General features: G+C 36.8%; 1 protein-coding gene and 1 long non-coding RNA gene across 10 annotated transcripts in view; one reads left to right on the forward strand and one right to left on the reverse strand.

Annotated features, from left to right (window-relative positions):
* Positions 1 to 22,403, reverse strand: part of PLEKHA1 (pleckstrin homology domain containing A1) — a 38,722-nt gene extending 16,319 nt beyond the window's left edge. For 7 of the 8 annotated variants that reach the window (XR_009958965.1, XR_009958964.1, XM_062580338.1 and 4 more), the window contains exons 1-5: positions 22,313 to 22,403; positions 7,858 to 8,018; positions 4,893 to 4,949; positions 3,109 to 3,154; positions 1,316 to 1,413 (exon numbers count right to left, since the gene is read on the reverse strand). Coding sequence is in view for 6 of the 8 variants with exons in the window: in XM_062580338.1 (XP_062436322.1) it covers positions 1,316 to 1,413; positions 3,109 to 3,154; positions 4,893 to 4,949; positions 7,858 to 7,998 (342 nt within the window). In the remaining 2 variants the exon portion in view is untranslated. Of the gene's footprint in view, positions 1 to 1,315; positions 1,414 to 3,108; positions 3,155 to 4,892; positions 4,950 to 7,857; positions 8,019 to 22,312 lie in introns of those variants that run through there. The other variant, XM_062580344.1, reaches the window with a different exon arrangement.
* Positions 22,404 to 22,786: 383 nt separating this feature from the next.
* The window catches only part of LOC134143048 (uncharacterized), a 60,030-nt gene continuing 56,031 nt past the window's right edge, over positions 22,787 to 26,785 (forward strand). For both annotated transcript variants that reach the window (XR_009959017.1, XR_009959018.1), the window contains exon 1: positions 22,787 to 22,868. This is a non-coding gene — a long non-coding RNA (uncharacterized LOC134143048). The remainder of the gene's footprint in view (positions 22,869 to 26,785) is intronic.

Below are 26,785 nucleotides of genomic sequence, written 5' to 3' on the forward strand. Positions count from 1 at the left end.
AAAAACAGCAGCTACTATACAGTCACCTATGATACTAGCCCCCACACCAAAGGCTGCCACCCCTTTTTTTTTCTTCCTGTGCTCCCAAAAGCAAATCACACCATAGGACAACTGTCCCCTGCTCAAGTGAAGCTGGCACTCAGCAGCCTGCTCAGCTGAGGTATCAGGCTCCTTCTCTCACATTTTCCATCCCATTAAACTCATGCAATGGCCAGTTTCACCAGTACAGGTAAAAGGCAATTCTATTCACAGTCAAGTCTGCAGCCTAAGGATACGACATTCTTTTAGCAGGCAGGGACCCATTCAAGAGGAGGGACCTGTATCTACAACTTTCTGGGCAAGTGCTTTAGTCATCACAAACTCTTACTTAAAAATAATACATACCAAACCCACAGCCATCTTCTGTTATGAAGAAATTTTCAAAAACTACCTATAAACAGCTACACCCTTTGCTAAACTGCACAGGGTCATAGCTACATTTAAATAATTAGCACTCAGTATTACAATGCAATGTAGCTTAGAGAGTTAAAAACTATTTCAAGTAATGTTCATATGGAAAGTTACAATCTCAATTGTTTGATTAAATCACTAGCCATATTCAATAATCTCAGACCAGATTGGGAGTTCAAATGTTTGTCCTTCCAAAGACAAAAGATGCTAATGATTTCATTGACTATTTAGAAAGCAAATTTAACATATGATAACCAACCTTCAGACTAAACTCCAATTTGATGCAATTAATTTTTTATTCACTGTCACTTCAACTGGAAACAATTAAGTAACAGCAGAAGCCAGGTTGTATGCCCTCCTCAAAAATGAGCAGTAAGGAGGCTGAGTTGTTATTTTTCATTCTTATTGTTAAAGGCTTTATAATTCCAAAGAAAGGACTACAAACAACGTAAAAATCATGGAAACATCACTTCCCCAGATAATCTAAAAGTGAAGAAAAATAATGGTAACCAATAGGAATATACTGTGCTCAGTACCCTTTTGCCCTTTGCAAGGGCATACTTTCAAAACAGCTCATGTCATCACTTCCCTGAAATTGCAGGGGAAAAAAAAAAAACAGTTTCTGCCTCATGAAAAGACTGAGGTAATAAGAGTGTTTTCTATAACACGTTAGCAACCTGTTATAGAACAAAACAAAACAAATAATTTAACACAGAAGAATGTATTCATTAGTTTATTGTTTTTATTTAAAGTAACATCCAGACGAAGAAACAAGTGAGAGCCTTTGGAGCACGGCACCATTTGTTTCTTCATTCTTTTAGCAATACTTTGAAAGCATTGATAAATAAAAATCTAAACTACTTACTGTGATTTTGGTAGCTTTGTTCAGAACATTTACCCATTCCACTAGGTCTTGCTGATCATTGGCTTGTAGAAAATATTTTCTCATCCCTGCATTCATAACTGTTAAAAAAATTATGAGAATTTGGCAACACTGAAATCTAACAAACTTAAACACCATCATAAGATGACTTGATTTCAGATTGCTAGAAAATTCAGTGCAAGTGTTTAAGCTCTACGCTGCTTGTTTTTTTGGAAGTCATCTTAAGACAGCTTGACAGGCTTGCAAAGAAAGTACATATTTAGTTAATCCTCACTCCCCCCCCAAAATCTGGCAGCAGCTAGAATACCTTCACCCAAAAGAGATGAACATATTTCTACACAGGAGTAAAAATAACATCTAGGTCTCTCACAAATTCTAAGAACGTATTTTGAAATTAGCTTTAAGGTAAATAGTGACTAAAATCTCTCCAGAACTTTGATGCATTATAAGCAAAGACTGAACAGATTTTTCTACTCCGCCTATAACAGCTCTTCAAATCATTGTTAATAGCAAATATATGCTAGCAACTGATACTTTACTTTTTCCACTAAGTAGATAGATTGAAGCAAGCATTTTTAGACGCACATATTAATTCACAGCACACAGAGCTATATAAATAGTTGACAAAGTTACAAGAAATTCAGGTATTTAACTAAAAAGACACTCCAAAAAGTACCGAGTATGCTCTAATAAATCAGAAATATTATAACCTTTAAGTTAACATCTGTGACCAGTAAGGCTTCTTAAACCTGACCCAGTGACACAAAGCAACCATATAACTGATGAGGGCAAGCATCTGGAAATGTTCGTAGAGGAATTTGTAGATAACACTGAATTGACACACAAGGTACTAGTCCAGAATCACACCTGTATGTAAAGTTCCAGAGATTACCAAATGCTCCACTAGCCCCAATCCAGTGGGAAGTAGACTACTAGACTACTTTGTCCAGGGCCAAAATCATGAACTGCAATGTTTCACAGGCGTGTAAGTTAGTCTCACGTACATCTGCAAAGTCCAGAGAAGGCAGCTCTGCTGGGCCTGTACTACAGCTTGGGAAGTATACCTCAACCAACGGGGAATGACTGTCAGACCCTTCAGGCATTTTCAGCAACTTCAACTGAGATAAAATCCTTACATAAATGCATTCATAAAGGTTGGTTATTCATAAATAGTGGCTGCTTCTAGTCTTTACATGAACTTTTGTGAATGCCAATTGCTTGCTACAAAATTCTAGGATTATGGTAAGTTCTGGACAAATGACTCAATGAATTTAAAACTCATAAAAGCCCTTCTATTATTATAATATGTTTAAATATCAATAACTAGAAAGTACCCCAAGCAAATTATTTTTCATCATTGCAGCACTAGGCTGAAATTTTTAGATGATCTCTGGCAGGCGTGACAGTATTTTTAGATTAAGCAAATCAACTCATTTATCAGCAATACAGATTAAAGTAGTTAATTACTTGCCTGCATAGCTCACAGGCATGCCAAGTCTCTGACAACACTGATTACTTCTAGTTAGCTTATTACTGCCTCAAAAATATCAAATACCTTATCTCATCTACTCTTCAATAAACTGCAATATGAAAAGAGCCATAACACCACCTTGTGAGAAGCCAACATTTCTCTCTTACTGGGTAGGAAACAGAATAAAAACTATTTTTTAAAAAATTCACTATCAGTCATATGAAGTAATAGAATTTAAGAACATATCTTTGCTTCAGAGTTCTGAAGAACTTACTTCACATGAAAGTTGCATACAAGAACTTACCAAAACAGAATTCTGCCTTTGGTCTTAGCTTAGTTGCATCGCTAACCTAATAGAAAAAAAATAAGATTTATAAATATTGCTATGTGTACAAGATATAAATCATACATCATAATTTTTCTTCTTTCAGGTGGCTTGAATTTGAACATTAGTAGCATAGCAAGTGTGTGTGTAAAAAAAAAAGAGATAGAGAAAAATACTATATAAAGTTCAGTTCAAGATTTACTATCTATAACAAGATGAATACCTAATACCATATGCTTCTATTCCTTAAATTTAAGGACTTAAGGATTCATTACCTTCCTAGTATGGGGAAAGTCTCTCATGAAATGCTGAAACCAGAAAACTTAGTTCTTCCACTTGCACTTTGAAAACTGAAGTCCAAATGGAATTAAAAAACAAAAACAAAAACAAAAACCAAGAATACTTTGTACTTCCAGACCTCAGTTTTAGGTTGGTTATTTGTGTAAAAAGAATAGCCACTTTTCTGAAGTATACTTCACACATTTTCTAAAGTGTTGCCAATCTGGGGGACTGGGAGCTGAATCCTGTTCTGTGAGAGGCATTGCTATCTTTACATTATACAGCAAGGTTGGAGGAGACAGGAAAGCAGTCTCATCTCACAACCTTTTTTGGGGCAGAAACCAAAGATTCATACTCTGTTACAAGCAGTAGTAGTAGCAGTTCAACTATGGAAAGTTAGACAAGCAGTAAATATGTGGGAAATGAGAGGCAACTCATGAATCCTGCTTTACATGGGACAGGCTGGGCATGAATATATTGTCTAGTACAGCTAGCAATCCTGCAGTCTTGCTTCAGCCCACAATTGAAAGTTTAGTTTACTCAATGCCCTAAATACCAGCATAACCACAATGTCACTGTCTAATGAAGTCTCAGTACAAGAGGCACTTTTTAGCTGCCTTCAAGTGGCATCCAGGTGCACATGCACAGGTGGCCACCTTTGCTCCTGTTAAAAGTGAGATACAAGGCTTTAGATTTCTTAAGGAGATGATTAAGACTTGGGGCAAATTAAACAGAAGGACAGAGAAAGCTAGAAGTATATAAGCCAGTCTCCACAGGTATCACTGATACTTCTTACAAGAAGAATATGTATAGATACATAGATGGAATGGAAGGTAGGAGACTGAGTATGGCAACAAGAAAAAGTGTACGATAAAGATGAGAAAAGAGCAGAAAGGCAAGAGGTCAGTTGCTTTTCTCCTCTTTATTTGTTAATGCGATCTCTAACACCAATTTAACCATAAAGATGATTAAATTCTTAGCTCTCCATTTTCTTTCAAACTTATTTGGAAATAAATGTACACAGAGTGCAATGATATTTGCCATTTTCTTTGTGCAGTCTATTAAAGTCCTTATCATCTGCAAACTACTATACCCAGTTACTTAGCCTCCACTTTCTAACTGGTCTGTCTTTTCATTAAGACTACTGGAATATCAAACATCCATATTTTAAAATAAATTGAAGAGTAATGAAACATACAGTTCAGAAATATTAGTTCTATTGCATTCAAGTAAAAATAGCTACCACTTCAACTTATAAAACAAATCTAGACAACATAATAAATAGTTTATTTTTATTTTACCCTGGTACTAGTGACGTTTTTAATATTCCTCCAAAATTTAGGAGTAGCAGACAGGCAACAAACTTCCCATACATGATATAATAAGAAGTTCTGAAAATTGTTAACCGAAGTTGTGGTTTTCTTAAGTGGCCTTTGGTCATTATTACCAGATTTTAGCAACAAGAGCCTTACATATTAGCTTACCTTTGAAATATAAGTAAGTTTAATGACTCCAACAGGTGGAGATCCAGAGGGAAGATTCTAAAACAAATCACAGTATTACCAAGTGAAACTAGGTTATCCTCAATATCAATGTACATGTCAAAAACAAAGTCAACTCTACAAACAGAAAGAAAATCCTACATGCTTTTATAGACAATATACAATGTATGCTTGTAACAGGATCTAAACTACTTGTTTATTAGAGACATCTGTTAATTAAAACCGTAAAGACTGCTAGAAACAATACCAATAGTAATTGTTTCAGAGGTTTATGTATTTTACTAGAGGAAGACTGATTCTTGCAGGTCTGCATCCAGGAAATCTGGAAAGAACACTTTTTCCTTAACAGATGTTGGCTTCTTAGGTATTTTGGCCAAGGGAGGCAGAAAGGACAAGTAACATTTACCCATTGGTCAGATACTTTTAAGGCTGTCTCACTTATTTTCCAAAACACATTTTTTAAAAAATCATAGTCTTATAATTTAAGAGCAAAAGTTATTGCAGGGAAAGAGCATAATACTTCCTAAAGTTGCAGTTAAGCCTAAATATCCTTACAGTCCACATAGGAGTCATTCATTGTTTTTACATCCATGTATAGCACACAAGCCTAACAGTAATGCTAGTTGCATTACTATTCATAATCAGCTAGAAATACAACAATTTAATATGTACTACACAGCAGCATAAAACAGTGAAGTTTCTATGAACTGTTTCAGATGAAACAGTCTTTATAAATTTACTCCTTTAAATAGATCATTGTTTTCCACGCACTTTTTCCATTACTTGTCCTTTCAAAGTGGTTCTTTAAGTTGCAGCATCATTCTTTCTTCTCTTACATACCTCAATTAGATTACGTCTATATTTAAAAATAAATCTTAATAATGACAAATATCCTAAGCTACGTCCATATAATTAACTCCAACAACTTCCAAGCTCTTATTACACGATACTCTTGGAGCTTGTTATTCATCTAGGAAACAAACTAAATATCACTTTTCTATATATTTTTGCTTCACTGGAGAAAGTAGGAAACAGTGCTTTCTTCTTCTTCCTACAGCAGATATTCCTGGAGACCACAAGGATGATATCGCATCTGGCTGCTGATCCTTTTCTCAGCTAAAGTGCTCTTACATTGCTCTCTACTCATCTCCTACCACCCCTAGGTCTTCAGTAACCTTTTTAACGGGGTTCTTCTCTTCCAATGAGAAAAAGTCAGTTCATGTGACAACCTATTCATGTTCTGTACAGCCTTATGACTTTTACATTGCAAAGAGGAGCCTAATTCTATCCACAATGTCAGAAAGAGACAATAAATTGGTTTTTATTCCTTTCATATATGAAAGCTAAGCAGTAAGTTAGATTTGCTATAGGCTGGTGACACAAACTTGGAAAAAAAGTCTTCCTAGTCTGTCCAAATAAATAAATTTAAGCTTCAGTTTATTAGATGATTTTGATTTCAGTATACACCAGTTTTTAATCCATATTTTAGGGTAATAATTATGCATGTTAATGGTGGACTTAAACATCATTCCTTTGAACAGCTGAACTTATTTTCACAGAGGCAAATACAGCACATCTATCCATGAAAGAACACAATGAGGTTCTGCAGCAGAAGAGCAACATCCCACAGATTCAATCACATCAAAAGCTGCATCACTCTAAGGACCAAGTATGGCCTCCACACAAGGGCTCTGTAGAGCTCTGTAGTTCTTTAAAAATACAAAGTGCAAGAGTAACAGGCTTCAGCTCTCCATCCTTTACAAGGCACTCTCCTTTATGCATGAACTAACATTAATGAAAAATAAAAAAAACCTTGAAATAAAAACTCTAAAACTGTAAACTGAAAGTACCACCAGTCTTAAAACTTCTGAAAAACTGAGATTTTCACACTTCAAGCTTTTTACCCACATGGTTTGGACATATCACAAGAAAGGAAGAAGAGTACTTCACTCGCTGAGATCACACATTTGAAATCTCTTATTTTCAGAAATTTTTCTTTTTTCTCCCCAGAAAGAGCTTCTGAATGCTTTAATCATAAGTCACATTCACTGATCTACATATCATTTTGTAATTTTCATTTGTTCCTTTGAAAGGAAAGATTTCAACAGCATTTTAAAACTAGTTTTCCTGGCATATCGGTATATGAATATTCTTCTGGCATACAGTCGTCAGGTGACCTAGATGCTATGCTTTCACTTTGTCAGTATCAAAACCTCAGGCAATTATTTATTTTCTCCTACACTAGAAAACATATTGATACTGTGTATATTGTAAAAATAACTTTGATATAAGGATGCTCTCCAACATGATGGGTATAAGTTTTCCTCATTCATATAACATTCAGGTTGTATTAAAATTGCAAGCATCATGAGAATTGCTTTTTGATGACTTACCCTGTGAGGTAAAGTAACACGAAACAATCAACTGACCCAAGTAGCATAAAGGAAACTACATACTTCCACACAAGGTTAAAGCTGAATTAAGAGATCTGTGTAGTGAAACTAGCAGGTGATTCAGGCTCATCTGGTTATATGATATAGTAGTACGTATTGTTTGCAAGAACCTGCAACGTAAGTTCGAGGTACTAAATGGAAAACAAAATAAATATGGCCAGGTCTTTTATGTCAATGCTTGGGTTCAGATACTGGCAATTTATTGATCCCAGAGTCGTTTTTAAATGTTTTACTACTACTGGAAAAGTATTTTCCAGTCTTACTGGTAAGTGGAAAAGTATTAAGCAGAAATACAAATTATATTCTTTATAGAAAGGACTGTACATATTAGTAAAGGAGAATGATTTACAGTGATTTCACTTATATAACATTTTTTAAAGCTTCTTGATTCATAAAACTAATACAAAAACCAATTTCCAGGTATTTAATGGGTTTACTTAAGAAGAAAGTTGAAGTTCTTAGAAGCTAAAAAACTATTGCCAAGAACATCTCACCTGTGGGTTATCCATGTACCACACCAGACTATCTTCTCGTGTGTCCAGAATGAAGTACCGCCGCAGAAACTTCCCACTGTTCTCATTTTCTTCAATATCTAGGAAACCACAAATGCGATTCTGACGATCCACATAAGGCATTTCTGACCCTGAACATTACACTGCAGAACAGAAAGCATGAAAATTAACCAAAATTTCCTGTTATTAATTTTAAAGCTGTTCTGTACCTAAATGCTACATTTTGAATAGTTTCAACTAGCAGCTTGAACTACATTTACTACAGAAGAGTAAATGAAGCTGAATGTTTCCCCCATCACTACTAAACTGTTAGACATTTTAGAATTATTTCTTTGCAACATATTTAGGGTATCTGATACCCTAAATGCAATGATAAAAGTAGTAAATATTAGTAGAAAAACAAAACTATTAGTTTTAGCAAGATCAGCAGAAAATAACCAAAAATTCTCTTTCACAATTTGCACAAAATCTAGCTAATGCTAGGCTTATACATCTTATTTTGAACATTGCCTTTTATGGTCAAGAAAGGATCTTTGTCAGCAGCTCTGTCTGACAAGATTTTTCAAATTCTGCTTAAGCACGTTCAACAGAAATACTTTTAGAAACAATTCTCCTCCAAAAAGAACTTCAGGTCTAACAACAGTAAAACCACACATTTCTATCATCCTTACACATTAAATAAATATCAAATTACATGCACAGCAAGTGACAGATTAAATGCACTCATTAGTCCAAAATTTAATCTTTAATGTTGATGTGTTCTACTAAGCTTTTTGTTTAAGGAAATTGTACTGCTGACCACCTGGCTCCCATATTGCCCACTGCACCTTTCCCTGGCTCCTCCTTACCAGTGGTTATTGCATTATTTTTTGCTTCCTTTTATCTTAAGGGACAATTGTTTTACCTTAAAAGTCAGCTCATAACACCAGAAGCAGATTTCCACATTAATTTAAAAATGTCAGTAAAACAATATTTAAAGCAATAAAAAGCAAGCTGATGCAAATCTTTATTGGAGCAGGACAGAAACAATTCAGTCTTCTTTACATTTCATTACAAAACTCAGAGATATTATCTACCCCAAAATATTATTAATGTCAGACACAGAAGGTTTAAGCACTTCAAACTCTTATCATAAGTTTCCAGCATGCACTATGTAATGTCAAAACTTCATTTTAAAATTTATTGAAATTGTCTGCCTTTACTATTTTCTTGCTTAATGTTACCTGATGGTAACGGTGCTTTATATATGTGTGTGTGTCTTTATATATATAAAACAGGCAAATACCTGATGACTAGCTGTATCTACATATTGAGGCAACATAACAAAAGATGATGTACTGCTAAATACATTTTAAATTATTTATTTGAGGGAGGGGGAGAATCAGATATACATATATGTAGATATATGCATATATCTACAACCACCTGTTATTTTTTAATCACTAATTCCTCAAGATTACTGTTCAAACCTAGCTTCATCCACTTTGAGAAACAGTTTATTAGCATCATTCCAACATCCTACTAGAAAACGTTCTAGCAACCAACTTTGAGTCAGTTAATTCAGCCTGTAATTACTAACCTTTTTGGTGCCCAACACCAATTAATTTACTGATGCCAGTTCAAGTCTCTGGTATCCTGCGTTTGGCATTAGGGTCACATCTAGCAAATCTAATTCAGCAATAATTATTTACAGAAAGTTGAAGAGACTGCAATATCATACTGATAAACTGTTACAAGAAATCAGGTCTTTTAAATATAAAGAGTTAAATTCTAAGTTTATATGCAGTTTATATACATTTTAATGCATATTTAATGCATATATAGTCTTTAATTAAAAAATATATTCATTTAACAAGGTTAAACTTCTGTTTGAGATACAAGATTTTCCATATAGCTGAAATGATACTCAATGTGTATAAACTGTTCATTAAACAGGTGACCGATCCATTCTTTTCCGCCACAAAAGGCAAAGGAATCTGCTGCATGTTTAAGGTATGCAGTGATGGTTTAGAACTTTGAAGGCATAGGTTTGATCTTCAGTAAAGTAACGAAATTTATTAAGGTAATCTAGATTTCCTTACTGCGTTCCTCAACTTAATTATCACAAGTACAAGACATTACAACTGAGTTATGGTTATAACTAACAGTAAAAACACACTTGAGCACTCTTAAGACAATGTCATAACTGTTACTAACATTCATTAGTAATTCAGACTCTGGTTCGTGGTTCATTCTCTAAATATAAATGTAGCTAGGGGCAAGCTTAAAGGTGTTTGTTCCCTAAGCTATACCTCTAAATTGGCAGAGCACACACGATTTAATTTAAATAAGAAAAACCAACAACACTGTCATTAACCAGTATTGTTCTAAATCATCCCATGTGGTCCCTCAACAAAATATACAGAACTTCCTGGACACAATTTCAGCTTAACATTAAGAGTATGTAAAACCTAGAAAAATCCTGTGCCCATAAAAAGCAGATATTGGTGGTTGGTTTCCTGTTTAAGCAGGCTGAAGCAGAGTGTTCTCTGCAGATGTGAAGAACATGAAACAAGAAAAAACTTAAAACTTGTTTCTGAACAAAATAAAAGCCCATCAAGAACTGCTGAATAAAACCAGTATAATTTTTCAAAATACTTTTCCTTACAGGAACTCCTATCTTAAACAAAAACACAAACACATCATGTAACATTCCATTTTGAGCATAACTCTACTGAAGTCAAGCTACTCCCAAGTTTCAATTTTTTTCAGGGCAAAAATCCAAAATTCCCAAACTTTCTTTGATTTGTCAAACCAATTTTCACAAAAAAAAAAAAAAAAAAAAAAAGGAAAGAAAAAGAAAATCCATTTAGATATTTTGAAGTACTATCAGGTGACTTTTAGCCTATAAAATACTATTTTCAGTTCCTTCTTTCCTTTAATGAAAATCCAGGATGGACGAGAAGTTAATTTTTAAAAGTTTTAACTGATTTTTTTTCTCCAGATTAGTTCAAAATTCATCATACAATTATTTAGACTAGTGACACTCTTTAAAGAACAAGAATTCAAACACTATAAAATTAAAATCAAATGTGAAATCATGCAATCATTTCAGTTTTAAAAACTGCTTTTATCATATTACATACTAGCAAGAATCCATCGTAAATTATCAGCAATTCTACTCAGCTTTTATTAACAAATCACGATTTAGTGATCCACATAAGATCGATTTTTGACTTTCTTCCAGTTACTAAAGAAACTCAATACATATGATGAAACCACCATTATGATACCCTTCCCAGCAACTCCAGTTGGATAAGAAAAGCAACAGACACAATTATTAGCCTGCTACTTATAAGATTTTTGTTGAAAGAATTACAAAACTTCAGTGTCAATTCCTCAGTTTATATAGGAAATTTGTGTGGAAGAAAGACCACCAATTTGTCCACTCACTAGAATTTTGCCTTGAAGCGTTCTTCAGAATATGGATGCTATTTTACATAGATATACTTTAATGCTCATGAAAATATTATTTCAGAGGATTGCAATATGAAAACCTCCAAGTCCAAAACATGCTCTACAGCACTTAATTACACACATCTGCAGCAGAAACGAAAACCACAGAGCAATATAAGAAATCCTTTGCCCACTTTTGGAGTCCGTTACTAAAAAAAGATGAGTTCTTAGAAAGGAAACGCTGTGCTTCTCTTGGTTCAACCAGAAGCTGAAATATTTTTGAAATCCCATTTTGTAGTATTTATTGACATTCACATATAAGAATTCAAAAAACTTTCACCTTCTTCAAATTTCACCTCCGAGGGTTGTGTTATAGTCCAAACAGGACGTGTCATTTATTTTAGGAATCTTACATCCCTGTTTCCAGTGGCAATGTACTAATTTAAGTAGGTACATACCTCAGCCCAACTTCTCTCACGTTTCTCCTCGTTACTGTTTTTCCTGCAGATTATGCTAACATGTGTATATATTAACATGCCTCAATATTTAGGGACCACCTCACAAACAGAAGGTTGGCCTACTGGAGTCACTATAACTCGAAAGCACAGATCACCTCTGCTCAGTTTATAATGCATTTATAAATGTGTGATTCTGCAACTAGAACCTGAAGAGGCATGCAAGCATCCAGTTTCACCTCTTACAACACAAACTGTTTCAAGTCGCCTACGTTAATTTCTATTTTTAGTTTCACACCAGCATCTGCTCTTGAGTTCACCTCCGCTCCTCCTTTATGGTTTCACTGCTTCCTCCATATCTGCAAGTACAAAGTCTTTGCAGGAGTATTAAAATAGCATGCAATGCTCACAGTTCTATAGCCCAATTTCTCCTTTGAGAGCTAATAATTTTACACAAAGCAGGCAGAGAGCACTGATCCATTGCAGAGGCCTGTTGAGGGTCAGTGGAACTCCAGATAAATAAGATCATGCAGTTCTTGGGTCCAAAATAGACTTTGCACTTCCTATATAAAAGCTTAACTATGAAATAAGGTGAGACAGTCACTACTTCTTAATGCCTTCTAGTTTTATTTTACATGCATTTTCCTCAACAATCTGTGTATATTTATCACTAATTCCATTTTTGTATGTAGACTGACATTTGTTCTTCCTGCTGTTTGATTATGAATATTGTGAACTTTAGACTTAATTCAAAAAAAAAAAAAAAAAAGCCTATTATTGAGATAAGTTATCTAAGATGATTAAGAAATACATTAATACCTTAGTCACTCACCTCTGAAATGATGAACATTTATAAAACTATATTTAATAAATATAAAATAATACTATGAGTCATGCCCATCCACCATCCCTCCCCTCTTCCTCGTTAGGTTCTACTATTTAAACTCGCTCTCTCACTACACAGTGAAGGTAAATAGTATCCTCAGCAATCTCCTCCACTCCTTCCTGCAGCTCCAGGGACGGTTTAATTGTTAAGTACTCTCAGTTTTTGCCTATGCAATTACTGCCAGCTTCCTGCTGTAAATCACAACTCTCCAGTTGGTTCTCTCGTTTACTGGAGGCTCCATTTACTGAATCCCATGGGTAAGGGATGAAGGTACATGCCCTGCTTGTACCTTGAAAAATACAGCAATTAAGGCTTTCTTCCTTACACACTTTTAGGACAAAATAAATGGGGGAAATAGAGGGGAGAAAAAAAGTGAGACAAATAGTTCACAAAACCCTCTGAAAATAAGCCATGCAAATCTGAGACAGCTGTTTACAAGTTTCTTCATTTTCAACCCCCGAAAACATCTCAGTACAGATGCAGAACACTGTACACATAATTTAAGTCCAGAGTCAACAGCCTTGCTCATTTTTCAGAGCTCTCAGATCCACCAGATCCTGAAGAGAGCCCAAAACAAGACAGAAAAACAGTAATCCAGGAGTTGGAGGGAGAATCTGGACAATTCAGATGATGTTTGAAGATATTTTGGGATTGGCTATTTTAAAATAGCAAGCTGAGCATTTCCCAATCACCCTTCATGGTTTAGTTTCTGATCTACAGGACACAAAGGATATTGTAAGAGCCCATTAAACAGAAGACAGAATTTTGCTTTGCTTGATACATCTGCAAGCTAGTCACAACATTTTAACTATATCTGCAGATGAGAACTAGAAACCTCCAGAAAACACTGACCACTAAAATTAAATTCCTTCTTCAAAAATGGAGAAGAATAAAGAAAAAACAACTATAAAAAGCCAGTATTCATTTGGGAGAGAATTCCTAAGTATAAGATACTACTCTTCAAAATAAAAATAATAATAATTAAGCTCTATAAGTATTAGTAGAACTGACCTCTCCTATCCCTGTTCAAGGTGGCTAGAAGGCATGTCAAACAATACACCCCTTCCCAACATCTAATCCAACCTCAAACCAAACCAAGCCACAGAATAGAAGCATCATTCACACTGATGAATCATCTAATAACTGTGAAGTGGTCTACACTCAAGTCTTATTATTCAGTCTTCATTCTGTCTTCAAAACACATTTAATCATGTTTTCCAGGAAGAATTTTTGAAAACAGGATAGCCAGCTATTCTTCTCTTTTCCAGTATACCTCAATGAGTCAATTTCTATCATTTTATCCCATACAATCTCTCTCTCAAAACCCAGAGTATTAATCATAGGCACTTTTAAATACTTGCACATAACCAACATTTATAATAAAAATAAAGTACATTTTCAAACAGAAATACGATCAAAGTATGTAGTTCAACATACCTTATTTTGGTACAAATTGACTTCAGCAAAGTCTCTAACTGCCCTTAGGCCCTGGTATAGTAATACACCAATGAAAGAAAAGTTGACTCAAACTGAAGTAGGAAACAACCAACATGAAAATAATCATGAAGAAGATGCATGTAGTTAATTAACCCAGACCGCCTTCCCACTTCCTACTACTCTTGCAGTTAAGATTTTCCACATTGCTTGCTAGAAAGCTGCAGTAATTCACCATGAACAATGATATCAATTCATGTGCTCTACATCTTTGGGTTAGACAGAGGTGACACTACTGTAGTCCAGGTGAAAATTTCAGTACATTTTAGAGAAACAGAGTTCTAAGATAAACGTTCATAACTTACCTGAATCTTTCATTTGCCAGCCTATTTCAAATACTGATCTGCAAGTTCCATAATGGAATGGACTGAAATTTGCGCAAAACTTTCTGCAGGAACTTCTGCAAATGAAGTTTCATGCTCTGAAATTAATTTCTTTTTTTCAGGTTAAATTATCTGCAGTAGTATGCTCAAAGCTATGCAATACCAAGAAATGAGGAAAATAAGGAAAGTTCTCTTTTGTGCATCAAGAGAGCCAAAACAAAGGGCAACACTGCTTCATCTGTTAATGGTTTCTGCTTACCTAAAACAAGTACTTCAATTTTCCCTGTAAATGCCATTGAGTAAACTCAATAAAACCAGCATCCTATAAAATGAAGCCATAACCAGAGGCACTCTTGAAACTTATATATCAGTAACCTATGGTGGATAAGCCAGCCCAAAAATCAATAGATTAAAAAGTCAAAAGATAACGGAAGAACAGGATCACAAACCTTAAAAAGGAAAACACACACAGAAGTCAGCTGTACAGTTCTCATCACTCCCTATCAAGTCTAAACAATACTAAGTTACCAAAAATGAGATATAAGCAAAGAGACAGCACGAGTACAACTGTTAAAAACAGATAGTTATACTAACTCACTTTGACTTAAGGTTTTTTAAAATAAGCCTTTAAAAGCTTGCTCATATAAATTTACAGACCAGTGGAAGTGTTTAATAATGCAAGTTTGGATTTTATTTTTTATTATCCCAAGTATTTTTAATGTTATTATGGGACACTTCAAAATTTTAAATAAATGCTGTATTTAAGACCCCAAATATGCCAAATTAGGTACTTGTAAACATCAACGGAACTAGGAATACCTTAAAACTAAGCAGGGAATATGCATATATTATTTTCTTACTTATTAGTCAACCAGAATCTTTCCATTTCAAAATATTGTTATCAATAAAACATTATTTAAATATGCAATTACCATTAATTTTCATTTAGACCAACCACTTTGAGAATTCTGGTTAAATACACTGCTAGCTATTTCAAATTTAACCAAAGCTTATATTCAAACATAAAAAGGTAACAATAATTCTCAAAATAATTCTCAAAAGCACCCCAATGACTTTGAAGAACCAAATCTACTTCCATCAAACTGCAGATCCTGATGGAGCTTCTCACCCAAGAAAGCTCAATATGCAAAAAGGGTTATGCTGATTAAAAATACAGTAAAATGTTTACCAGCAATTTCTAAGCCAGTGTTATCCATTTCCAGTTATACAGTGCAATACAAGCATGCATCTTTTTCCTATGCAGTATGCAAAAAATCAAAAGGCTTAGCTAGGAAATTTGAAAATACCTTCATAGAATACTCTTACCGTGTTAAAAAAAAATAGCAGCATGGATATATTTATTAGCAGCATCATATATTACAAGCCATCTGAACACAAGAGTAAGACAACATTTAAAAATTTTTGTCTACAATGAGCTCAGCATACGGCATGCTTTAAATGCTAGTAACCAACTGCAGATTTTAACTAGAACAGTATAAATAACTGATTTTTCAGTTCATTTGAAGTATCAAATAATGAAAAGAACAATCTCAGATGAATACATTGTTTGATCTTCTTCCTTACCCTCTGTTCATTCAATGACACAAACATTGGGTTTATTGTACCGTAATTTTTCTGTACAAAGATAGCTTTCTCAAAGAGTGAATTACTATGAGTATGGAGAATAACAGTACTCCACCTACAGAGTAATCCCAATACTACCTGGTTAAGCATCAGGAGCCTGATGCTTAACAGGATTGATGTCTGATCCACATACAGCAAGACAAACACTAAAGAAGAATCAGAAGTCCTGTGTAAGTGAAACAGCATGCCTGGAAATCCTGAACTACTATGAATGTGCAACAGGCCAACTTTCAACATACTAACCTGCAGTCTTCCCCCATGAAGCGAACAAACAGATCAACCAAACGAATCTTTTCCATCTACCTCAAAAATCAGGTCACCAATATCTGGGTATGAATACAGTATAAATAAAGAAGTCACTTAACACTTAAAGCAAACTTGATTCACAACACACACACATACTCCGAGGGGAAAAAAAAATATAACCAAAGTTTGAAGTCATTACTAAGCAGGAACGTTTCTGAAGCAATAGAACATCCTTAAAGCACTCCCCGTTTAACCTTGTGCCACTAGCACGCATACTAGTACTGACACTAGTAGCTATGAAAAATAATTTGCCAAATGAATTGTCAGTACAATATAAGTTTCCATTTGTTATTATAAACCTCCTTAAGGAGTTAACCAATACATTTAACAACATCCTTTGAAGTGCAGTTTTAAGAGGATTGCTCACTCATAACAAACTTGACATGTAACTGTTCTGGTGCTTGAAAGCGGAACACTTAAGTCACTAGTGAACGAGTTTGAACAAGATACTTTCTTGGACATGGGATGTAAACGTATAGGGGACCAAAGCAACCATTAAGAGCACACTGGTAATACGTAATTATTTTGAGGTGCAAGTTTTTTCACATATATCTTGTTCAGTATGGAAAGATTGCTCCTGGAGGCGTAGACTCTCAACAATGGAAACTCGTGTTTGCAAAGCCTGGTAATTGCTTCCTAGTCTATACTTTCAGATTACAGCAGTGGCAATACCATTTCACATTTCCAACAGGAAGATTCTTAATTCCAGATACTTTTAGCTATATAAAGCTACTGCAACTACTTCTAAGCAGTGCCTTCAAATTCTTTTTTTTTCCCCTCAGGGGATGGGTGTGGGAAAAGTTGATTTCTCCTTACACTCTTTCAAATGAAAGGTCAATAAATCTGATCGAGTTTAAGAGATTTTGACAATCGTTCCAATAGAATCAACAAACAAAATTGACAGCTTAAAGATTCAGATGTAATGCTTAGCTCAAAATGAAAACAAAGAAGAGAACAGGAACAAACACAGCTTGCTATTGTTGTGTGTGTGACAGGATCTTCATACAAAGAAAAATTTTGCCTATTTTTTTAATCATTTCAATACTTTTTTAAAACAAGTAAATAGTGCAGTACTCTTAATGTTTTTTAAAAAAATCTCTTTCGGCTAATTCAAGATGTTTTCCGTCAAAACTCTTATCTGCTTTTTCTGACTTTATTCCCTCAGTACAGAATTTACCTTAGCTGTTAACTCGTGCAGTCACTTCAACCTCTCCCTCATGACCTGAGGAGGTAACTATATGCCACATATTACTACCATATCTGAATATATCAAAATCTCCGACTGACTTATCCTTGTAACATTTTGTGATGTAGAAAGCTTCTATTATTCTGCAGTTTCAATATGAGAACTGAGGGACAGAGAAGCAACTTGTCCCAGGCCACACAAGCAGCTTTTGGCAAGGTAGTGAGCTGAACCTGTTTCCCAAGTCCCAGCACAGCAACTTCACCACTGAACCACCTTTCTTCTACATAAAATACCTGAAACTATTCAGATTTTCAAGGCAAAGGCATATGTTCAAACCTGAAAACTGTTTAAACTGTTGAATGCCACAGATGTCTACCAGACCTACAACTCCCTCCTTGTGCAGATAACATCTGTTAAAAGTACGTAGCTCATACAGTTCTGCACCAGAAAGTTCCTTCTCCAAGATTAAAGAAACACCTACACATTCTAGATGCTTCTGCATGTCCCTAGAGGGAGAAAACACTGCCTAGCACTGAGACAATGAACCAAGCTTCCTTCCTTTACAGTAACAAAATCCTGTTGCTTTACCTAGCACTAACAGGAAGGTGTTATTTATAAAATTGCCAATATACAAATATGCATCCAAACACTCACAAAGTAGTTCTACAGCATGTAGCAAGAGGATCGCAGACTTAAAAAAAAAAAAAATTTAACAGATTTTTCAAACCTTGATTTCAGAGATCAGTATAGGAGTAGAAAATGCTCTTTGCTTCAAAGTTTAACAGCTTTGAAATAGCTCACCAATATCTCTCATTCCAATTTATTTCAGTCATTTTACCCACGAAAGCATAACTTGAACAACTTACACTTATTTCTCTGATCTCTCCAGCAGTTTTTTTAAAAATAAACTAATTTCTACACATCTGATAAATTTACCAGAATTGATATTCATGTTCATAATATAATTTTAAAAAGCACTGAGAGCAACATTTTCAGACATGTCATGCTGTATTTAAACAAAAAACAACAACAAAAGAGTAAAAGAGTACTGACTGCTGTATTTCTTCCATAATTTGTTTCTTAGTGACATCTATTTCTCCACTTTGTAAACTATTTCTTATGTTAGTTTCCTATATTTCCATACTCTGTTACTAAAGATCGATAAGTTGTTATCCTCTATTTTCATGCAATTATACAACTGCATGAAGATTTATTTGGCTCCAAGCACCAGGAAATATTTTCCAAGAACATTTTCTATTGCTCTTAATTATCAAGAAAAAAAAATTGCAAAAAAGACACTTTCTCCTGCTTCACAAGCTATTGTTAAGTCAAACACTGACATACAGCTGGTATGGGAAAGTGTACACCTCCACATGCTAGGAAACCTTTCAGTTTTATGATGCACTCACTCCACTGCTTCTGGTTTGCTGCATTTTGAAGGAACTACATTTACTATGATAGCTGTCAGTTCTAATAACCAAGGACACTTATGACTAAAGACACTGATGGAATTCTAAAACTACTAAAACAGATTAAGAATTTCACAGGCCTAGCAGTTTGGGCTATGTCCAACACTCTACTGGAGGCTGCATTATAAGTGCGTATCTGTTCGCATTTCCCAAATGTCCTAAAGTTCTAATTTGTTACGGTCAATAAAAACTGACTTTTCACTTCTTTTCCTTTATGTTAACATTCTGACATACCATCAGCCTTTATTACTCCTGCCTCCTTGCCTTTCGAAATAAGTCACAATTACTACAAAAAAAAAAAAAAAAAAAAGCTTTTTCTTGCATTCAAGTAATTTCCCTAATATATGCTCCTTCTCTATTCCCAGTTCTTTCTGCCTACTCTAATTTCCTACTCCTGAGAAAGGACAAATACAAGGAGAGAGAAGGAAGAGGAAAAAGCATTAAGATGCTTTCAGTTTTCTTTATACACTGTTTCTTTTCCCAATTACAGTTCTTCCCCAAATCAAAATTACTTTTTTTTTTTTTTAAAGGAAGAAAACACTCTAAACAAAAAGAAGCTGTCTACAGACTTTTCTCTCTCATTCTTTAATTTACACAGAAGCATCTACTCTTCTGAAACATTCAAATACTACAGTATAGTTGTTAGTCGCATATCATTTTCTTCCACTTTTGTAATTCATAACAATGGTTAATATTCTGTACTATAGGTATGTAATCCATTAAATTGTAAAGACGAAGAAAAATTTTAAACTATTTTTAATCAGGAATTAACATTTTTACACTAACAAAGTAAAATAGTAATTTTTAATAACTTCATGCAGAACATAAGGGATTCACAAGAAGTTTTATATTTTATGTAAAGTTGTCTCCTGCAGTCCAGTACTCACTGATATCATGCTGAGTATTAACCCAATTATGTAACACAAAGAATAGTACCATTTATTGAATTACCACTTTCTGCAGCACCAATGCTTATTTGTCCTCAAATTATAAGGCTCCCCTCCAAATATCAAGCAAGCTAAGAGAAGCATTTATCAAGAGACATTTCGTTTTACTTTTAACTGACCTGAAGTGTTAGTCTTTTAACACTTACTTGTATGACAAACAAGAAAAAGAGGACTTCTACAGTTCATTATTTTTATAGACTTGACCGAATTTTACATACTGTTACTCGTGTAAATCTGTCAAAAAAAAATCCAGAAGTAGACTTAGTGAAAAGCTATAAACTGCAGGGACTTAAAAGGCAAACCCACTGTTCAAAACCCATTATTAAGACTCACTAGATTGCAGTGGGTGCCTTGTGAATTTATCCATGATGGAGCTTCAAGAGAACAAATGATATAACTTAAAGAAAGAATTCTTCCTATACCTCTTGGAATTTAGAGTAAGACATTCTCAAGGACTACGGAATTCATTTAAAACTCAGTTTTGAAGTAAACTGATGTAATACTTCATTACTTTCATAATAATTTTCAAAACTCAGGTATAGAAAAGAAGAAAGACCAGCCTTAGAAGTGCAGCATAGTAAGTCTATTAAAATGGGCAGAAAAATGAACCCATTGTACAGTAACCAGCTGAAGATACCACAGCTCCCTTTCAGTAAAGATTGTGTTTGTGTTGCTTCATAGTGAACATAGCTTAAGTGTATAGAAAGGAAGTGGATAAAGAAAAAAAAAGAAAAAAGTACAGGAACAAAAAACATCCCTTCCCCCCGCAAAAAAAGAAAACACCACCCATCAACAACCCTACAGGATTCAGTAATTCAATAGTGCAAAGTTATTCCTGAAATCTCATAGGCCCAAATTGTGCGATCAAATATGGCTCCATCTTCCAGTGTAACGTATGCAATTTGTAGGCAACAAAAAAGCAGATGCAGCTCAATTTACTATAAGGAGAAGAACCTCACAACCTCTTTCAAAGTACTATGCTTTTGTAAGAGGGTGAACCATGAAGAAATCTAGATCTTAAGAAGCTAAGGAAATTACTCTCTCAGCTTTTCTCTCAGATAAGCAATAGCCTTATTTCCATAATGCTCTGCCTAACAAATTAATATCTAAACCTTTTTCTCACTTGGAGGTAAACTGTTCTGTTTATTGATTTCACTAGTGTGGTGATCAGTGAAAGTTAGGCATAAAATTTTTAAGAAACAGGGGCTTCAAAAATAGCAGCCTGTTCCCCAAACAGAAAATGCTGTCCTTCTAAAATTACTAGGCAAAGACTTTATGCAATAACATAATACCGTTTATAAAGGTTATACATTAATTACACCTGTGGGAACTGCAGAATACATATAGTAAAGTCTGTCCGATAAGCTAATAAGCTATCAAATGCATGCTAGGAATTTCACACTTGCTGAAAGTTGTAAATATGATAAAATTAATTACAGCTTAACATTTACTTATAGTCCAGCTACCCATTTAAAGACACGTTGCTTCATTAAATAAGCAGCGCAGGTTGCAGCCAAGCTGGAAAACCAACTCGGAAGTGCAGGTTTGTATTGCAAGCACACTAGAGAACAGTTTTCTAAAGCAGGCCCTCCCCAGAACTAGCGTCTTCTGAACAGAAAAAATAAAACTAGCCACAAGGTGTTAGCTGTCACAGCCAGGAGCAGCTCCCCTCCAGCACCAAGCGCGGGCCGGACAGGCAGCGGCACAAGCTGGCAGCCAGGGCGCTCCGGGAGCCCACGCCCTCCCAGGCACCATCACTGCACGGCTCTGCCCAGATAAGATCGCTCCTTCCCATCATGCTCAAACACCGAAGTTGAGAAGAAGAAGAAGAGGGGGAAAAAAAATACGGGTAATGAGATCATCCTCTTACCCCCGGGGACGTGACAGAGCCCTAAATGCGCAGCGGGGTAATTACACCGCCACCTCCTATACACTCCTCCCGGACGGCGAAAGCCCTAGGAGAGCCCCCACACTCAGGCAGTGATTTCAGGAGAAAAAGAAGGGGGAGAGAGAAAAAAAAAGAGAGAGAGAGAGAGAGAGAGAAGGGAGAGGAAAGGAGGCACGAAACCGTTGTGACACGGGGAGCCACACAAAGGCAGGGGCGTCGGAGGGAAAGGATAGTGTCTTGCCTGGTCAAACATCAAGGAAGACAGGAAGAAAGAAAATAACAGAGGTACTTCCCCCGCCGGGCCGGGCCGGGCCGGAGCGGGCCAGACGGGACCGGAGCGGGCCGGCCCGCCCCGCCGCCCCGGCCCCAGCCCCGCCGCCCCCGGCCCGGGCCGAGGCACTTACCGGACTCCAGGGCAGGTCCGGGGTGCCCCCGCGAGGAGAGCCTTGCCGCGCGGGGACCGCCACCTCCCGCCGCGCCCCCGGCCAGCGGCGCGGCACGGCACTGCGCAACGCGGCGCGGCGGGCGGCCCTGTCCCCCCCCTGCCCCCTCCGAAGAAACTTTACCGCTTCCCCCACCGCCAGCCGCGGCGACACCGCCGAAGACCCCGCCCCGCCGCGCGCATGCGCCACAGCCCCGCCCCGGGCGGCTCCACGCAGCGCACGAGCGGCCCCGCCGCGGGGCCTCCTGGGATATGTAGTGCGGCGGCGGCCGGGCGGCGCAGTGCATGGCGGGAGTTGCAGTCCCCGGCCGCGGCCCGGCCGCGGCGCCCATGGGCACCCGGAGGCCGCTGCGGCCGGGCCCGGCGCGGCGGGAGCCCGCCCGCGTCGCGCGGCGCCGCCGCCGCCGCCGCCGCCGCCGTCGTCCTGTGCGCGGGTGCTGCGGCGGGCGGACGGCTGGTGGTGTGCGCCGGCTGGAGGGTGCCCCTGCGGCCCCGGTAAGGATCGGAAAGGCGGCCAGGTACGGACGTTCGCTGGGGTGCGCAGTGTCCCGCCAAAGTTCGTCCACTCGGCGCTTTAGCACTCCCATAAATCTAGAGTGCCTTGCTTCTGGAGTTATTTTCAACATTTGCTACCCATTCCCTAAGTCTAACGCTGCGAAAAGATACAAATTATTTGTATCCACTTAGATATAGTACAGTTAAAATCCTGCTGGTGATTTCCTGGTCAAATAAAATGGTGCCCAGCTGGGACAAAACCCCCGCAGCGGTGCTGTCGCTGGAGTCAGATGGCTGCTCGTGGGCAAACACCTCAGCAGCACCGCAGTGTGCCGGGTAGTGTGCTAACAGATCCAGGGCTGCCAATTGCAAGAGGTCAAAAATTAAACTCCCCAAGTTCATGAAAGTAAAACAAGTGCTCAGATATTCCTTGCACCTAGAAGGCTCAGCTAGATCAAATTGCTACACTGAATGAACTGTCCAAATATTTAATAAATGATAATCAAGTTCATTTTAAGAAATGGATTTTGTAATTTAGCAAACAGTAAGAAATTTAATTTCCTAGATCTTTTTTTTCCCATGTTCTTCAGCTTAACTCATATGGAGCAACCAGTAGTTGCCACACTATCTAGTACTGTAAATACACTTTTTTGTCTTTTAAAGGGCAGTGAATACAATCCTCCATCCTCTAAAGAGGTAAACCACCTATTTAAATTAATTATGGAGCACAGGGAGGTGATATGCAACATATGTTTAGTTTTGTGGCCAGCAACACATGCGGATTAGAATCACAAGAGAGAGATTGCTTTTACATGACAAAAATCAGCAGTCTGTGCCTCCTGTGCTTAAAAATGCTATACATAATATTGACACCGTTTTGTGAGGGGGGAATTGAGGCAAGGAATATGCAAGACTTCAGCATCAGATGCAATAGTGTACAGCTTACTGACTTCCATGCATTTTGGACCCGTCTGTGGGAGTCCAAGAGTTCATGGATCTAAGATTTGCACTGTTTTCAATATTTATAACATAAGATTAACATACAAGCCATACACAGGGTAAAGCGTCAACCATCAGAAATTACACAAATACTTGTTATAATGCTTATAACATTTTTCTGTGGATTTTTTTGAACATTCAGTTAATTTATTTTGGTATTAAATTTAATGGAGAGAGATCTGAAGAAAAGAATGAACAGCTTGAAAGTATGGAGCTATTCCTCCATACTTGTCTTCTTACAGAAGGTTTATCAGTTCAGACAGCTTTTTGCAGCCATCGGCAACTGTGCTCATAGTGGCCTATAAAAATGTCCAGGAATGGTTTTAACCATTTTAATGGCAAATTATTTATGTTCTGTGCACATAGTAAATTTATACTAAAATATGTAGTGTTTTTCAAAATAGTAATAAAGAAAATCTTTTCTCTAACTTAAAGCAGTGACATTTCCAAAAATAGAATTTATTTGAACTCAGTCCTTCAATGTAAATACATCTTTGTTCCAAGCTGGCATTTAATAACTGTACTTTACTGTGAAACAAAAGCTGTAATGAGAGTACAACAATCAAAGTTGGAGTCAGCTATGAACAATGCTTTACAATTCCTGCAGTAACTTTTTCCTATCAAATCCTTTATAGGTCACACACTCTACAGCTGTGTGAGCCAGAAGCTTTTCAGTCTGTACTCCATTCACAATTATTCATACATTTTTGATGATTTTTACTTAACAGTGGTTTACTGGAGTTAATGTAAGACAATAGACAGTAGCCAGCTTGATGCTGTCCCTCCCCCGCTTAGGACCTGATTTGACATTTCTAGTACTCACAGAACTATCGTGATTGTGTTAGTTTGTAAAAGGACTACAGGATATGGCCTGCCATTGCACTGTGCATGGAGAAGGTCTTTTGCAAAATGATAGGAGGCTGTGCAATCAAAAGCCATTTCATAATGCATGTGCAGAATGAAAACTGCATAGAAATCTACAGTTTAATATGTCTTAACTTTCAAATACTTTCTCCAACCTCTGAATGAAATGTTGAATAACAGAACATATTGTGATAATGAGACTTAGGAAAGGAAAAAAAAGATTACATTTAGAAGAGGGGTATATATTGTATTGGAATCTGTCAGGAAGCCTCTTATTTTGGATAGCATGTTTTCCATGATGAAAGACCATTGTAGTCTTCATTTTCAGAAATCATGTCTCTTCAGATATTTATGATCTGGTGAGGAGACTATCATGTATATAAAGACATGTCTTTGCTTAAGCTGAGATACAAACTTTCAAATAACCACATGCCTTCTATCAATTGCACTCACCACAAAAGTACCGGAATATGTATATGGACATTCTGTTTTTGGTAAATGAGAGATAAAGAGCTCATCTGTGAATGAGCATAACATGGAACAGCCAGTTGTCATCTACACCCATCTCTCTGTACCCAGCATATAGTTCTGTTTGCACATATCCTCTCCCTAGACATGTAGACTTCAGAATGCTTTTAAAACTGACTATAAGCCATTTATATTTCATCTGTGTAACATTTAAGAAAATATTTTCATAGCTATGGCTAACTGCTTTACTGAAATGTGTTATTTTTCGGCTGTATCTAGAAAATGTGTATATTGATCTTTGTGCTTACCATAAATTTGGTAACAAGTGGTCAATAATAAAAAGCCTTCAAGTCTGTGACTAGCATCAGATCCTTGAAGTCAATATCATTATGCTGATTTAAAACAAGTTCATCCCTTGCTCAGCATTTTCTTGTTTGTGAATATTTAATCCAATGGGTACAAGTCCATTGGGAGTCTGTATACCTTACTGTAAAATAAACATGAACTATTATGATAATAACTCAGACTTCATTGAGTAATCATTGCTCCTGTTGACATAATCACTGAGTTTATCTTTTTCTCTCCCCATTTCATTGGGACTGCTGCTTACTCCTTCCTCCCTGCATACCACGGGGCTGAGGACATGTCCTTCTCAGTTTCTGTGGGTATTGTACAGATGCACCAGACTGATCCTGCACAATGCTAGTGCAGGTCCAGCAGGGTGGCTTCATCCCGTCTATAATGTACTGCATTGGTCAGGCTCACTTTGTTAGTGGGGAACCTCTGCCATCATTCTTCCAGGTGCTGTTATCTCTCTGAGATAACAAAGGCTGCTTTAAAAGATCTTTCAATTTAGGGAAGCTCTGCTCTTGGCTAGACAGGTGGAGATCACTGTATTTTGCCATGGTGGTGATCACCAACAACTTGCAGTGACTTCATTTGGGTGTGAGAGTAATGTTGTATAGTGAACACTGTGAAAATAATTACCTGGTTCACTTCTGCTTATATTTAGATTCAGAGTGGTAAAAGCTACTTGGTGCCCTTCAGGACTGCATGATGCAAAAGTTATATCTAGTGATTCTTGTTTGGGATTTTGGCCATGAGAAAAAGTACTCATGCAGCACCTGATCCCTGAAGTGCAGAGGCTCTGAACTTAGCTGTTTGAGCGCAGTGGGGCTGAGCCCAAGCCCACAGTTTTTAATAAGTCCTTTAACTTTTCCCTTTGTTTTCACGTTGTGATTGTAAAGCATCAGAAGAGAGCAAGAGCAATGAAGGCAAAGATGCTTTTCCTTCATGAATTACACTCATTGTGCAGGTGGTCACAACAGGGTGTATCTCCACACTAAACTGTTTAAGTATCAATCTTTGATGTCAAAGACCACCCCATGTGTACAGAAACCTAAATATGCTAATCTCTAACTCCTCTGTTTAAAGCAAGACTTCCTTTCGGTAGGAGGCTCCTGATTGTGCTAGTGTTATGGTATAGTACAGTACACTGCTGGTACACCTATTACTTAGAGATCAGTTGAGCTTATTGACCTAGAAACCATTCAATATTTTCATGATTCTTTTCTATGAAGTATGCAAATTTAATGTCTAAAAGAAATTG

The sequence above is a fragment of the Rhea pennata genome, chromosome 7, assembly GCF_028389875.1.
Source record: "Rhea pennata isolate bPtePen1 chromosome 7, bPtePen1.pri, whole genome shotgun sequence".
NCBI lineage: Eukaryota > Metazoa > Chordata > Aves > Rheiformes > Rheidae > Rhea > Rhea pennata.